The 14,048-nt window shown below is 48.0% G+C and overlaps 1 protein-coding gene across 9 annotated transcripts in view; it reads right to left on the bottom strand.

Moving 5' to 3' along the window:
* Positions 1 to 14,048, bottom strand: part of RNF220 (ring finger protein 220) — a 159,918-nt gene that overhangs the window by 41,049 nt on the left and 104,821 nt on the right. For 6 of the 9 annotated variants that reach the window (XM_072342849.1, XM_072342846.1, XM_072342851.1 and 3 more), the window contains 3 exons: positions 9,725 to 9,820; positions 7,111 to 7,153; positions 584 to 705 (listed from right to left, as the gene is read on the bottom strand). In XM_072342849.1, the coding sequence (XP_072198950.1) occupies positions 584 to 705; positions 7,111 to 7,153; positions 9,725 to 9,820 (261 nt within the window). Of the gene's footprint in view, positions 1 to 583; positions 706 to 7,110; positions 7,154 to 7,331; positions 7,523 to 9,724; positions 9,821 to 14,048 lie in introns of those variants that run through there. The other 3 variants (XM_072342853.1, XM_072342852.1, XM_072342854.1) reach the window with 2 other exon arrangements.

Here is a 14,048-nt window from a genome sequence, read left to right as displayed (position 1 = left end):
CGCACTTCTTGAGACAACAAGAATGAATGAATTTGTTATCTCTGCTATGGGCTTTCCCTACAAAACAAGCACAGAAAGCCCTACGACAATTATCTCACCCCTGGAGCTTGCTCCTCTTTATTCCTTGCTGTCTTTGGGAAAAACAGCAAGAGAACAGTTCTGCTTAAACACAGTTTCTGGAGTAAGGTGGTCATGAAACATTTACAAGTGCCAGCCCCTTACAAAAGAACCCAACAAAAGGAATTCCAATGCTGTCACTGCTCAGAAAGAACTCTTTTTGCTGTACTGCATAGGAAACGCATAGCGCTACAAAAGGCTTCACTAGCTCTACACTTACTGTCTACAGCTTAGACTTCAGCAAGTGAAAGAGTACAGAAAATAAGAAGAGTCACTAATGCAAAACAGGAGAAAATCCAGGAGAATCCACCCCTTCCAAGGCAAAGGAAGTGACTACAGATCTCAGGGAGACATAGTTAGCATTGCCTGCAAGCTCAACAGTGTTAGTGTTTGCCCCATGTTAGGTCAGACAAAGCTGGGAGTAGAGAGAAGGGAATGGCAGCTGGCGATCCTGCTGCGCCTCTACCTTTGCAAGGCATTGTTCCACATGCCTACTCATCTCCTCCTCGGATCCTGACAGAGGTCGGTTGCAGAGGGGACATACCTGCCCTTCATCTTGCTTCCTGCGTTTCATTTTTCCAATCCGAGCTGCATGGACAAAGCAAGAAAAAAAAAAAAACGAAAGAAAAAAAGAAACAAAAGAAAAGAAAAAGGAAGACATGTCAGGTTTGTAGATCCATCCAATCCCTACACAGAAACTTGCTCTGACCACAGAAAGCCACTGTAGTGCCCAAAAAGCCTCGGGCAAATTATGTAAGACAGCCACTTTCAGGAGTGTCTCCTGCATGCCCTAAATAATTCCTTTCCAAACTGTCACAAACAGATCGTAGCAGCAGGTAGCATTTATGGAAAGATCCTTGCTGTGAAAAACGCAGCACCTACCCTAGATGGCTTCTGTCTCTCCCTGTTATTTTTATTTCGCTATCCTAATGTATAGAGAAACTTCCTTGCTGAGGGCATGCTCTGGGAAACAAACATGTTAGGAATCACGCTGATTAGAAAAAGCAGCCAAGGTAGCCTGTTGCTTAATATGATCTCTGGTTAATTTGAGCCATCGTTTAATGTGATCAAAACATCTGGAACCAAATCATTTGCATTAAATGGAACTTCTGTCCTTTATTATGATGGCTTTAGGCAGGTATTACTGAATAACTCAATCACTGGCTGCAGGAAAGTTCCAATTTAATTAATACGGAAGGTCAAAATTCGGAATGAGAGACAAGGAAAAGCCCAAGGAAAGCCCGTGTGATAATGAGAGATGACACCACCAAAAAGCTGCATTAGCCAGAAATCGTTCCTGACATGGTGAGCGCTGCGGCGTGCTCTGAAAGCCTTTGTCCATGAAGCCTGTGAGACAACGACTCCCTGCAGCCAGAGACAATGAGAAAGGTGCTGGAATGCCAGGACCACACCAGGGTACAGGAAAGTTTGTGTCACCTGCTTCCTGCAGAGCATCAGATTCGTGCATTCACAGCATTGTGTTTTTATGAAGCTGGAGCTGAACACACCACCACAGCTTTGAAACAGGGCTTTCTTGTTGGCTTCTCTGGACACATGAATCTCTGGGTTTGGATATGCTTTCCCGCAACCCAGAATTAGGAATATTCACCTTTCCCTACACTCTGAAGCTCCAGCATTAAGAAGGCTTCATACTATCCCAAGCATTGCTTTTCCTCACTGAAAGCAAGCAGATTTACCAAGAAAAGATACCTCCAAAACAAACCTGTGTTCCTGGCAACATGAAAAGGATTTTGCAAGCACAGCTCTCCTACAGTAAGACAACTCCAACCACAGCAGGAGTGTTTTAGAGACCCGGTACTTTGAGCAACAACAGCCCTCTTGAGTAAATGCACACTGCTTTCATCTAGCACTGGAATTTTGTAGCCTGTACTTCAGTGTTCCTGGTAGGATGTTTTGCTAGTTTCCCTTCTACTTTGCCCACTTAAGCCAGTTATTTTACCTGCAGTGTCAGCTTTTGCTCCAGAAGCAAACTGCATGACTTCCAGTCAATACAAAAGCCAACAATAATCACTAAGTGTTATTTCAGAGGGCCCAAATGAATGATACTCTGCTTCTAATTAGAACAACGATCCCTAAAATCTTCTGTTTTCTCTCCCCATTTGGAAGCCCCCAAACCACCCCATCCAAGCTGGCACAGCCCTGCTACCAGGGGTAGCCTTCAACCGTACTCTGCCTGGTTTGTACTTCAATGCATGAGAGCTTTTTGAAGTTCTGGGTGAGGGAATACCTACACTCCCTAGCAGGGCTCCTTCCTCTGTGTTCCAGATGCTCTTCTTTGCCTTGCTACCTCTGCAGAACTGGTACCAAAGGGGTGAGCAGGCTAGAAACTGACTTGATCATACTCCAGTAAACACCCATCTGACCAGGGATAAAAAAAAAAAAGAAAGCAGGAAGACAGAAAGCAAGCTTGCTTTATCCTGGTGACAGATACCCATCCCTCAGCTCACCCTGTTTTTAAACAGGGAAATGGAGGGGAGAAGCATTAAAACATTCTGGTAGAGCTCAGCAGGTGGCTCCTTGGCGAAGAAGCCCTTGTAGCTCCAGTGTCACAAGTGAAAAAGCCACTGGACTGAAGAGGTGTTGAAACCAAATCCCCTGCCATTTTCATTCTGTGGTCATTAGTGGTGCCCACAGTGGCCCGGTGTGCCCCTGGCTGACAGCAGGAAACCAAAGGGACTGCTGCAGCCTCAAAAGCCCATCCCGAGCCACATTTTCCATAGCCAACACGTAGCCCTGCCATCACTTCCAATCAGCATGGCAGGGACAGAGCGGCCCCAAAGGCAGGGGGTGATTGTGGTGCTGTCCCGAAGGGGAACCGCTCAAAAGAACACACAAGTGAGACCACAGGATTCTTAATTAGTGTTGATAGATGCGATCATTTCTAATTAGCTCACTAATCCCTCTCCCCCACACTCCTGTCGCAGGAGCTTGGGAGAAGAAAGGAGAAAGAAAAAAAAACATGATTCCCTCTTGTATTTCAGCAAGATAAAAAACACAGGCAGCAGCAGTCTGGGCCTCCAAATCTCTGCTGCCTTCCCATAGGAGGGGAGCCAGGGAGCCAGGCCACCCCCCACAGGTGAAAGGGACTGAGTGTCTGTCTAACTGCTCTTCCCAACTAGGCTTAAGAATTATTAATGCTTAAGGATTAGGTTATGCTCTGGCCCAGAAAAATTTCCTGGAAGGAAAGCTAATGGGTTTTAGTTTTCACCACCACGCTTCCCAATAAACAGAAATCCACCCTCAGGATGGGGCTGTCTAATTACACCCGGAGTGCTCTTACAGTGCATCCAGCAGTGGACACTCCACAAACCTCTCCTGCAGCATCCAAGGAGATGATTAAGTTACTCGAAATATCTCTTATGATTCCCTCCACCAGCTTGAGTGGTCCCCTGAGTCCCATGCAGACATCATTAGCAGCTCCTGCAATGGCAGGCCAATCAAATTAAATGGAAACATTTTGGTCTCCTTTCCAGTGAAAATCACCTAGCTTCGTCCCTCCCCCACCAACACCAGCTACAGGAGCACGTGGTGTGCTGGTGGTGCACTGAGCACAACAAACCATGGGTGACCACCTGCATGCAGAGAGGCAGGCTCAGTGTCAGCACCCACTCAGGTACTGGCCTCTCTGCCTTCCCCAGCAACTGCAAAGGGATCTTTGTAAGGACCCGTTCTGCAGCTCTACTGAGAATGCCAACTTTGCAAATACCCCCAAATGTAAATCAGAGATATTTAGGCACAAGAGGTAGCACTTGCTCTCCACAGATCTACTATGAGAGTCTTGAGGAGTGTTTACACTTTGTTGGACTCATCACAAAAGGCTTCTGTGGCTGATCAACTTGCCCAAGAGCGTCTGATCCAATGGAACAAAGGCAGATATGGCAGAGTACAAAAAGCCATCTCAAGAACAGGCTAAAGCAGGAAAACAGATGGTCAAGACTAAATCCGTTTCAGACCTTATGTATAATTTGCTGCTCATCTGCCTGAGAGAGAACATTAAGGGCCAAATTCACAGAAGGGACTCAACAACAGAGATAATTTTCAGCTATCTTCCATCTGATGCTGTTCTCCAATGGTGGCACAGACTTAAACTGCTGAATCCACGCTCCAATACGCTAATGCATAAGTTTGTGCTTCTAAGCAGCCCTGTAGCATTAAATTCCTTCACCATCAATTTACAGAGTGGCTTCAAGCTTTGACTTCACCAACACTGGAAAAAAAAGTCAGATGAACAAAATGCCTTCTTTAACATATAGGTTCATTGGGAATCAGCACCTCATACACCTGGTTTCACAAGGACACGACCCCTGCAAAGTGTGTTTAGCACAGCTGAAAGGTGCTGGATTAACTCACCGAGGCAGACAGGGAACTTCAGATACAAACACTCGACCAAGTGCCTTACAGACAGAATGTTAACCTGCTGCTCCAGAGCTTACGAATGCATTTACCTTATGTACAGTTCAAGGTAAGTTAAAGGTTTGACTTACAGAATCAGAATTCTGGACCAAGTATATGTGAGCCACATAATGTCATATTTACACTGCATCCAGGCTCCCAGAAGACAACCCTTTCTCTGCCTTCTCTTCCCTTAGCTCCTGCTCTGCCTCAAGTGACCACAGTGGGATGAAGTACATCCAGGAGATCTGAGAGGCCACTCAAGCACAAAGAGTCAGGGCAGCTGAGATCTGAGTCAAGGACTACACAGGAGAACAGCAAACACTGCAGGTCCCTTTTTACAGGGGGGGTTTCCAAAAGTGATCCTGAAGCTCAACTGGTAAGAAACTTTACAGAGACAGCAAAACAAACAGGAAACAGCAACATTGAGAAGAACCTTTAAAATATAATGGAAACAAGTGAAGTGGTAGACTTTTCTTTAACAGAAGCATTTCCTATATGCTATGTGTCAATAAGAACTTGAAACAGAAAGTCAGATGTGTAGGACTTGTCCAAGACATTTTTTGTCTGTGCAAACCAGCAGGGATAAGGAAATCATTCGCACAGAGCAAGCTATGAAACGGTGTGATTGCTAAGAAGCTTGCTAAAACACAAGATGTAGATAAGTAAGCTTTTTTTCCCCCTCAAAGTAGTCAAGCATTCTCCATCTGGAACGTTATTGGTTAACCAGCTATTTAACAATAACATGGCAATGCTTACAAATGCAAGTTATTTTGGTACAAACAAGTGTGGAGGAGCAAATGAGAAAGCAGGCAGAATTCAGTAATCATAAGCGCTGAATACCCTATCCAGCCACCCAGCTGGATGCTCATCTAACTGCACAGGACTGAGCCAGGTATCACTATGGGCACGTACTGGAAGTAGTAATAATTAAGATTCATAAAAAGATAAGGTGAGGAGGAACCAACTCTTATCTATCTTGACCAAAGCACTTCAGCTAATATTTCTGCATCCAGATGCCTAGCTTCTGGATCTAATCCTGCTAAGGTACACAGCAGAACAATCACAGTTATAACGTGTTGTTTAAATTGATCAAATGCTCTCATCTGGATTATGACATTAGTTTTGTTCACTGTACCCCTAAATAGAGTAGAAAGCGCAACAAGCGCAGTGCAAATGCTGTGCTGAACTAGCAGCCTCCTTTCCATTGACAGGCCCCTTCAGTTCACACAAACACCCCAAAGCAGAGCCCAAGAGCAGTTCCCAGGCTGCAGCTCATACTGACTGTGCTGCAGTCTCACTTCAGGCAAAAGTCAAAAGCAGAAAGCACTGCTGAGCCGGTTCAACAGAACACGCTGTCATCAAGAGCTTTCATTCATCCTAGAGGACTCCACAACGCCAAGAACCTCACAAGCCTGGTTCAGACTTTTTTTGTTAAATAAAATTATCGGCCAGAGAAAAAAGAAAAAAAAAAGAAAAAAAAAAAAGGCAGAAGGCGTGAGCTTAAACTGAACTATCCAAAAATCATAAAGAAACAGTTTGACATCACTGACTCCAGAGACCTTTGTCACACAAAACAAGTCATTGCAGAGTTAACACCCAAGTGTGTTTCAGTCATCTGAAGTCTGTGTCAGGAAAGGGAAACAGGGAAAAGCTGCAAACAGGCAGCTCACCGCGCTCATCTAGCAGTGCAGATGTGAGCACACACGCCAACAATTATGTGATATTGATACAAGGCAACTCATCTCTTTGTTGTGTGACTTGACAGACCTTCGAGAGCTTCTGGCCCTCAGGGTGCGTATTTGAAACTCTCCGAGCCACCTCTGAATTCAGTTCAGTATTTCTTATCAAAGACCCTGGGTCAGTAACTTTAGAAAACTTCAACTTGTTTAAGACTATACAAGTAGTAGTACTTCAAATGTAAGTAAACTATTCCAGTACGAGTACAATCCAAAGCTTTTTGATATGTCGTTAAGATAAAGTTATCTTTTTAAAAACTAAGCTGCATCAGAATGACATCACCCATTCCGTCCTAAACAACACCAGCAGGGAGCTCAACATTAACAAGCCTCCTGGCAGCTTAAGCACCTGAATGGTGTCTGAGTGCTGCAATTTAGGTCAGCTACGGGCCATACAAAACACACGGGTCATAAACAGGCCATACAAAATCAGATGACCGTTTATTGTTACTATTTACATTATAAGTTCCAATTTCTCAAAATCTGGGCCAAGACTTACAGCTTCAGCCTAAATAAAGAAAGTGTTTCTAAATACTAAGCCACTTTTCCCTCGATAAGCTTGTCTACTCGCTGTCATCGACAACACGAGCATAAAAGCCACGCACCAGCTGTCTGCGTGACTGAGAGTACGACAACCCAAACACAACACAACGTGACGTCACACTCAGCACGCTCACACCGCTGCTTGCAAAGTTTCCTCCGGACCCAGCAGTGCCACGGGAGCTCTGAGCACACAGGGGAGCCTGAGCACACAGGGATGCCGCGGGCTCCTCTGGGGGACCCCAGCAGCGGAAAGCGGGGCCGGGCCGCTCCGGGAGGAGCGAGGAGGGCCCTCACTCACCGTTCAGCCGGGTCTGCCGGTTCGCTCGCACCCGCAGGAAGGTCTGCAGAGGGGAGACAAGAGCGGACATGTGTCAGCGCCCCCGGCCCGCAGCCGCCAGATGCAATTCCCCGCCCCCGCGCCGTAAACAAGGCCCGCTCCCCCCCGCCCCGCACATCATCGGGACAACGCACTGGCTTCGGGCCCGCCCCCCCCCCTCGGGGCCCAACTCCGGCACCCACCTCTTCCCGGCCCCCGCCGCCGGGCCCCCTCCTGCCGCTCTGCATAGCCGCGGGCGGCCGGCGGGGTGACGAGGCAGCGGCCCCGGGGCGGCTCCCCCCGCGCGGCCCGGGATGCGGGCGGATACGGCGCGGCCCGGCAGGCGCCGCCGATCAGCCCCCAGCGGCCGCCGCCATGTTGGCCCCGGTCATGTGACCCGCCGCCGAGCGGGTGAAAGTTCACCAGGAAAGCGGCAGGGAGAGGAAGTTCCCATGGCAACCGACAGGCGGCAGCAACGTTCGGCGAGCCCCGGCCAATCAGAGCTCAGCGGCGGTTGGAAGCCGGGGATGTTTGGCCAATTAGAAATCAGAGGCAAGTGGGACTCCGGCATGCGTGGCCAATCAGAGATCGGGTGCAAGTAGAACCCAAGTGCAGATGGCCAATCAGAACTCAGGGGCAATTGGCACCCTGCGCTACAAGGCCAATAAGAGCCCAGGAGCAACTGGAATCAAGGGGTCCTTATCCAATAGGGTGCTTACTTACAAAATCAAAGCTGCTGCTTGCTGGTTCTACCCTTCTAATTAATGAATTGAGCTGTCCTTCAGGAGGGACAGTCGCCATGGAGGCCTTGGTGTTGGAAGAGGAGCCATTCCTGCACGAGGATTTTAGGCTTTCCTGTTAGGCTCACGTGTTATGGTGCACAGAGCGATGCAGGCAGCCCAAGCCTCCCTCTTCCCTAAAGGTCCCCGTGGTAAATAAGCACGAGGACTAAGAAAACTGAGCCGCGGGGATCCTGAAAGTGCATACTCCAATTATTCCCACCTTAGCATGCCGCTAATACAATGTATATTTGCTATTATTAAATCCCCACAAGGGGCATTCGTAATGCTAGCACACCTCCGCATATGGAAAGCTCAATTTTGCAGCCTTTAAAGTCACTGCGAGAGCATTCCGCTCTGCTGCACGGATATTTGGCTTGGTAAGCCTTGAAGAATGAATTCTCATTCATGTTGTGGCTTTATGAAGGATACGCTGAGGCTTTACACGACGCTGGCACCCACTCTGAGGTCCCTTTACGTTGCCAGAGGAGCAGAAAGCAGCCAGCATAGGCATAAATGAAAATCAGGCCCCAGAGGTCTTTTCTCCCTGCAGTGCAGACTTACAGCTCCCATTACGCATTTGCATTAAGGGCTGCAGCCCTCCATAAAATACACTCACAAACTTAAAACACATTAAAGACTAGCTAGACTCAGCACATAGAGGGGTTTTTTTTGCTGAGAATATTTGTCCTCAAGTAGGACATAATAAGAATTTATAGGAACAGAGGGCTGCAAGGGACCGCCGAGCTCACAGGGACTGAAATGGGAAGGAATGGGATGGGAGGGGTGCTCCTGAGCAAAGGGGGGCATTGCAAAAGGCTATTCCACACCCTTATGGAAGGAACGTGATTTATTTCTTAGCCTTAAACAGCAGGCAGGGAAGAGAGTAGGAAGATCTGAGTTAGGCATTCCTGTGTCTTCTGTGGCATTTGCTTCTCTGACTTTGTACCAGGTCTCATACAAGGGTGAAGCGACCGTGATATAACACAACATTAGAACTGAAGGCTACCTTAGAGTATGTAGCAAACAGTGGAGGATCTGTCCTTATTTGGCGATATAACCAATAAATGGGACAGAGGACAGAATAATGGGCAGTAAATGCACTTTTTTTGCTGCTGTTAATAGGACCTATCTTCTAGAGCACGTGCTTTAGTGGGGGCTGCTGGGATGGACCCACAAAATGGTCATCAGCTCTCTTTCTGCTGATCCTAATGCAGACTGGGCAGGTGTCGAGTGGCTGATGTGGAACAGCCTGACCTTGGGCACAGGACATCACTGTGAGGGACACTGGGCCATGGATATAGGGCAGGATATAGGGGTAGGATGGCATAGAGGGTCATGGCGCATTCTGGCTTCTTCTTCCTTTTGCTCTGTCTCCCTGGGCTTTTTTTCAATGTGTCACAGCAGGTCTAAACCTGCTACTTCTCTGAGCAGAGAATTTTTTTGGGGGGTGGGAATGAGTCCATTTGCTGGGCAGTGCATCAGTGAAACAGAGAGTTCTGGCCTGCTGCAGGCTGACATCATTCACTGCTTTCCACAAAAATCACTTCTCAAAGTTTCACAGAGGCGCAGGGTAAGTAATGACAAACACAGCCATGGCAACGGCAGAGATGATGAACATAACGCAACAGAAACCTCCACGAGGATTTAAAGCTGTGATTGAAAGCCAGCTCTGGGAGGACTCTGTGGACAAAAGCATGGCCACGTGAGGGACAAGGTGCTCTATAGGCATGGGGCGTGGGGAGCCGATAGAGTGCTGCTGGGGTGAGCTGGCTCCCAGCTACAGCAAAGAGCAAGGACTGTGCCTGCCTGCTTACCTGGTATCTGTCTGAGTGATGGATGTCATCTGAGGAGTGGGGCGATGCTGTCGGAGAATCTCCTTCCCGCTTGATTGAGGCCGACAACAAAATTGACTGTGAGAGAAAGGAGAAATTCATGCTGTGAGCATCACCCAACGGCCTGCCCCTGACTAAGCTGCCCTCAAGGGCATGGGGAGCGATGTGGGACTGGCCTTGTGCTTCACACGGTGCACAAGGGGGAGGGTGGCGGGGCTGTGACCTGCTACAGCCCAGTGCAATGACATTAGGCAACAAAAGGACAGCTGTCCTGTGGACAGTGATGAGTGATACCATTGGAAGAGGCCAGTGGGTCTGCTGGCTGAGCAACAGGGTTGACCTGATGCTATTTGCAACATGCACTGTTGGTTTTAGAAGCATAGCCCAAAGGGGACAGCCAGTTGAGCCTGGACGTACAATTTAAAGTGATTCAGCTGATGAGAACTGCCTTAAATTTGCTTTCTCTCCTATCGGCCATCCCCTGCCCCATCTGACAGATGAGCTATTTGCAGGGACAGCACAAGCATGCATCTCTGGACCACAGAGGTTGCCCAGCTCATGTGGGCAATGAAATGGCCACACCAGTGAGTGCTGCTCGATGTGTGCCCCTCCTGTGCTAAACAGCATCTTGCATGTGCAGTCTCAGAGCACTGCACAGCCACGCATCGCCCTGCAGAAGCCATGGGAGATCCAGGAGAGTCCCCTGGTTAAAAAACCACCCCTGAAACCTGCACAAACCATATGGCAATGCAGCACTGTGCTGGCATGGAGCAGTGCCAGCGTGTGCTCATCTACTTCTGCAAGTTGTGCTAAATCTCTCAGCAGCTTTGCATTAAAGCTCTTAGCACCTCGGCAGCAGAGCCACCCTTCATTCTGTAACGATGCTATTTATTTTAATAAGTAGCACAGGAAAAAAAAAGGAAAAAAAAAAAAAAGGGGGCCTTTTAGAAGGTTAAAAAGATCAGTGATATTTGAGACCTAAGAAATCACTGATAAACTTCAAGTCAACAGCAGCTAAGTCCAGATTCTACAGGCCGTGAACCTGAGAGGAGAAACTGCTGCAGGAGTTCAACAGCATTTAAAAAAATGCATGCTGAGCTGTAAGTCAAGTTTATTAGTGGAAAAATTGGAGGGGGAAATCCAATTTAAAATTCTAATTTGAAATCTAAATTAACTAAACTAGGTTAAACGTAGCGTAATACGTTGTAGAAGATATACAGTGTAAGCTCAGCTCTCCAGATGTTTGTTTCCGGGAATCAGCTGGCGAGATCCAACCATAAATGACTGCTTGGAGATGTGTATGTTTGCGAAGGGAAGTGTAGATATCATCTGAATTGGACAGGTCAAGTGTGGTGACAACGTTATTAAAAAGCATAATACCTTGGAGAAAGGCAAGCTTTCCAGCAACGTTTGCCTCTGGGCTGAAATGAAACATGAAATAATGTGCATTTTTTTGGAAAGATACGAGCACGTGGAAGGATGACTCAGCATAGCAAACTGTTTGGTCAGCAGGAGGCAATCCCTGGGCTCCCACAGCCCCCGTGGAGAGGAGAGCAGGGCAGCGTGGGCATGGAGTGGGGCCCTGGAACAACATCCCGACTGCAGCAGTGTTGCTGCCCTTTCCCCATAAATAAACTAAGCACTCGGAACTGGGAGGGTTAAATACATTTTGTCTTCCAATGTATTCTAGACAAGGGGAAAAACCACCCATCTCCCCATTCCTTGGCGACAGACAGAAAGATCCTCCCCACCTCCCGCTCCCCCCTCAGCCTCCTGGTAGCTCTAATCCAATATTATTATGTGAAAAATGGTTGGGCTAGCTATGGAGACAGTAAATTAAACGTTATGTATTAGTTTTTAGCGTGTGGTCCCGGGAAGAACGCCGGCCCCATTTATTCCACAAACCTCCTGAGCACCATGGCGATGACCTCTGGAAAAACGCAGGGCTAAACTAATCCCAAAGATGTCAATCTCGGGGCCTCTTCTACATACACTTGCAGTTTAGATTAATAAACTGTCTATTTTTAAATTGTGTGCAAGCACTTCAATTCTAAATACCTCGCCGGCATGTTAAACACGGCGTTAGCGATGCCAAGTCACACTTCCCCTTTGCTGGTAGGAAGTTTGACTTCATTTGTTTTTCTCGTTTCCTGGCGACGTGGCACACTCTGCCTTTCAGCCCATGCTGGTGGGACAGCGTGGGGCAGGGGGGAGGCAGTCCTAAAGGGCATTGGGAATGGTGCTGGAGGGAAGGGTGATTCCATAGGATCACAGAATTGTTTGAATTGGAAGGGACCGTAATGGGCATCTAGTCCACTAGATGCAGTTGGCCGGCTTCTCTGCCCTCCTGATTTTAGCCTCTTTCCCCCCAGACTGTTGCACTGGGGCTGTTTCCCAGTGGCTGTAGCCAAGCTGGTACCATTGAGCAGAGCAGAGGCAGTGATAGAGCCCTGCTCCATCTCTCCACCACCATCTGGGAAGACAGTTGCAGAGGTTAAGGCAGATTTGCATTTTTCCTCCCAGCCCTCTTCCAGCTTTCCACCCCAAAACTGGGGCTGCTTCCTGCCTTGGGTGCCAACGTAGGATTGAAGCTACTGGGAGAGAGCATCCTCATCTCCTGCTGCCCGTTCCCTGGCAAACCACAGCTCTCCACATTGAGGACTCATGTGTGAGCAGCCGTGCAGCCTCATATTTCTCCCTCCCCTTTAAATAATCTCTCCATTGGGTAAAGGCACTCTCTGCGGAGGTTATAAACCCTGAGAGGATCAGCCTGAGCATTACACCTGGGGCAAGCTAAATAAAAAAAGGTCACCGGCGCTTTTTAAACATGGACAAAAAAGCAGTAAAATGTGTTTGGAAAAAAAAATCTGGCATTAAATCATGACTTTTTGCCTGGCTCGCCTCATTAAAAGTGGCCTTTTGGAAGGTAAAATTATCATTGTAAGTGATAAGATCTTTAAGAAAATAATTCACGGCTTCTTCACCCTTTAATATGATAGCCGCCACCGGCTAATTTTTTTCTTAATGGCAACGAGGCCATCAATCTTGTCCAAGCCGTGCGCTCGCCCCTTCCTGCAGACCCTCCTGCTGTGCCACTCCTCGTTGGGTGCTGGGCAGGCTGGGCACCAACCAGAGGTGCATAGCATTACCTGGGAGCTGCACCCAGCCCAGCTGACATCCCGCTCCCTTTTAAGTCTGGTCATTGGAGGGTATTAAAGTGCTGGGCTCCGGCTTTCTGACAGCCCTGGAAAAACACAGGGAGTCTATTTTTCTTAAACAATCCATCACTGCTGCTGTCAGCAGAACAAATACCCTAACCCTGCTTTTTATGTATCTATAACCTTATTTTTATTTTTTTTATTTTTATTTTTATTTTGGCACAGAGTGTTCCCTGCTTGATGCATTCAGCTTTAACTCTGCCGCCTAAATAGGTACTTATCACTTAACATGGAGGTGATGGCTTGACATGTTTTCTGTCTCCTGCCCTCCCCTCCACGGTAGGGAAGCCGTCAAAGTGTTGCTAATAGCTGTTATCACTTGGGAACTGTAACCCGAAAGCAATGAGTGATACCGGGCCTGGCTGCGATTTTCCCCCTTCACTCTGCTCACCATTTATAATGCTGCTGCTGGAGGATCCCTGACAAAAAGATGCTACTATTAAAGCAGACTTTCCTAGAAGCTTTTGGAGGGTCCACATTTGCTGCCCCGCAAGAGAGAGGCAAAATTATGTGGTGGCTTTTATCTGGGTGGGATGTAGCTGGGGATAGAAAGCTTCAACATGGGAAGGATAGTGAGCAGAAATAACAGTGTCAGCAGGGAGCTGCTGATTTATTCCAGTGCTGTTGTGACTGCACAGGGCAGGGGACCCCTTCATGCTGAACCACTAATGGGTGCACCCAGGATGGAGGGGACACAGATGTGGTCTGGAGCTGGGACACAACCCCTGGACCACATCTGTGTGTGCTCCTCCTGCCCGATGCTGTGTCCCTGGCACATCTGTTTGGCCTAAGTAAAGCGAAGGGCTTTGTTCAGGGCTAATTTGTGTTATGGCACGTAACCTCTTGGAGGTTTGTGTTGGAGTGGCTCTGGTATTTGTCACCCCGAGCTGGCAGCCGGCACACACCCGAGGTATTTTCCCCTCCTTTGCAGACCTGCGGGCTGTTCCCATGTCCCCACTGTGGCTGCAACCTTGCCACAGCATTCAGATTTAGCTTTTTAATCCTTCCTCATAAATCGGTATTACACAGGGAGGAGCGTGACATTCCCGAGCCCCTTCTGTGAGCTCACGACACAAGAGAAGGAGTCA

This window comes from Excalfactoria chinensis, chromosome 8, assembly GCF_039878825.1.
Source record: "Excalfactoria chinensis isolate bCotChi1 chromosome 8, bCotChi1.hap2, whole genome shotgun sequence".
Taxonomy (NCBI): Eukaryota; Metazoa; Chordata; class Aves; order Galliformes; family Phasianidae; genus Excalfactoria; species Excalfactoria chinensis.
The sequence above is the reverse complement of the archived record's forward strand: the minus strand, read 5'-3'. Positions and strand labels throughout refer to the sequence as shown.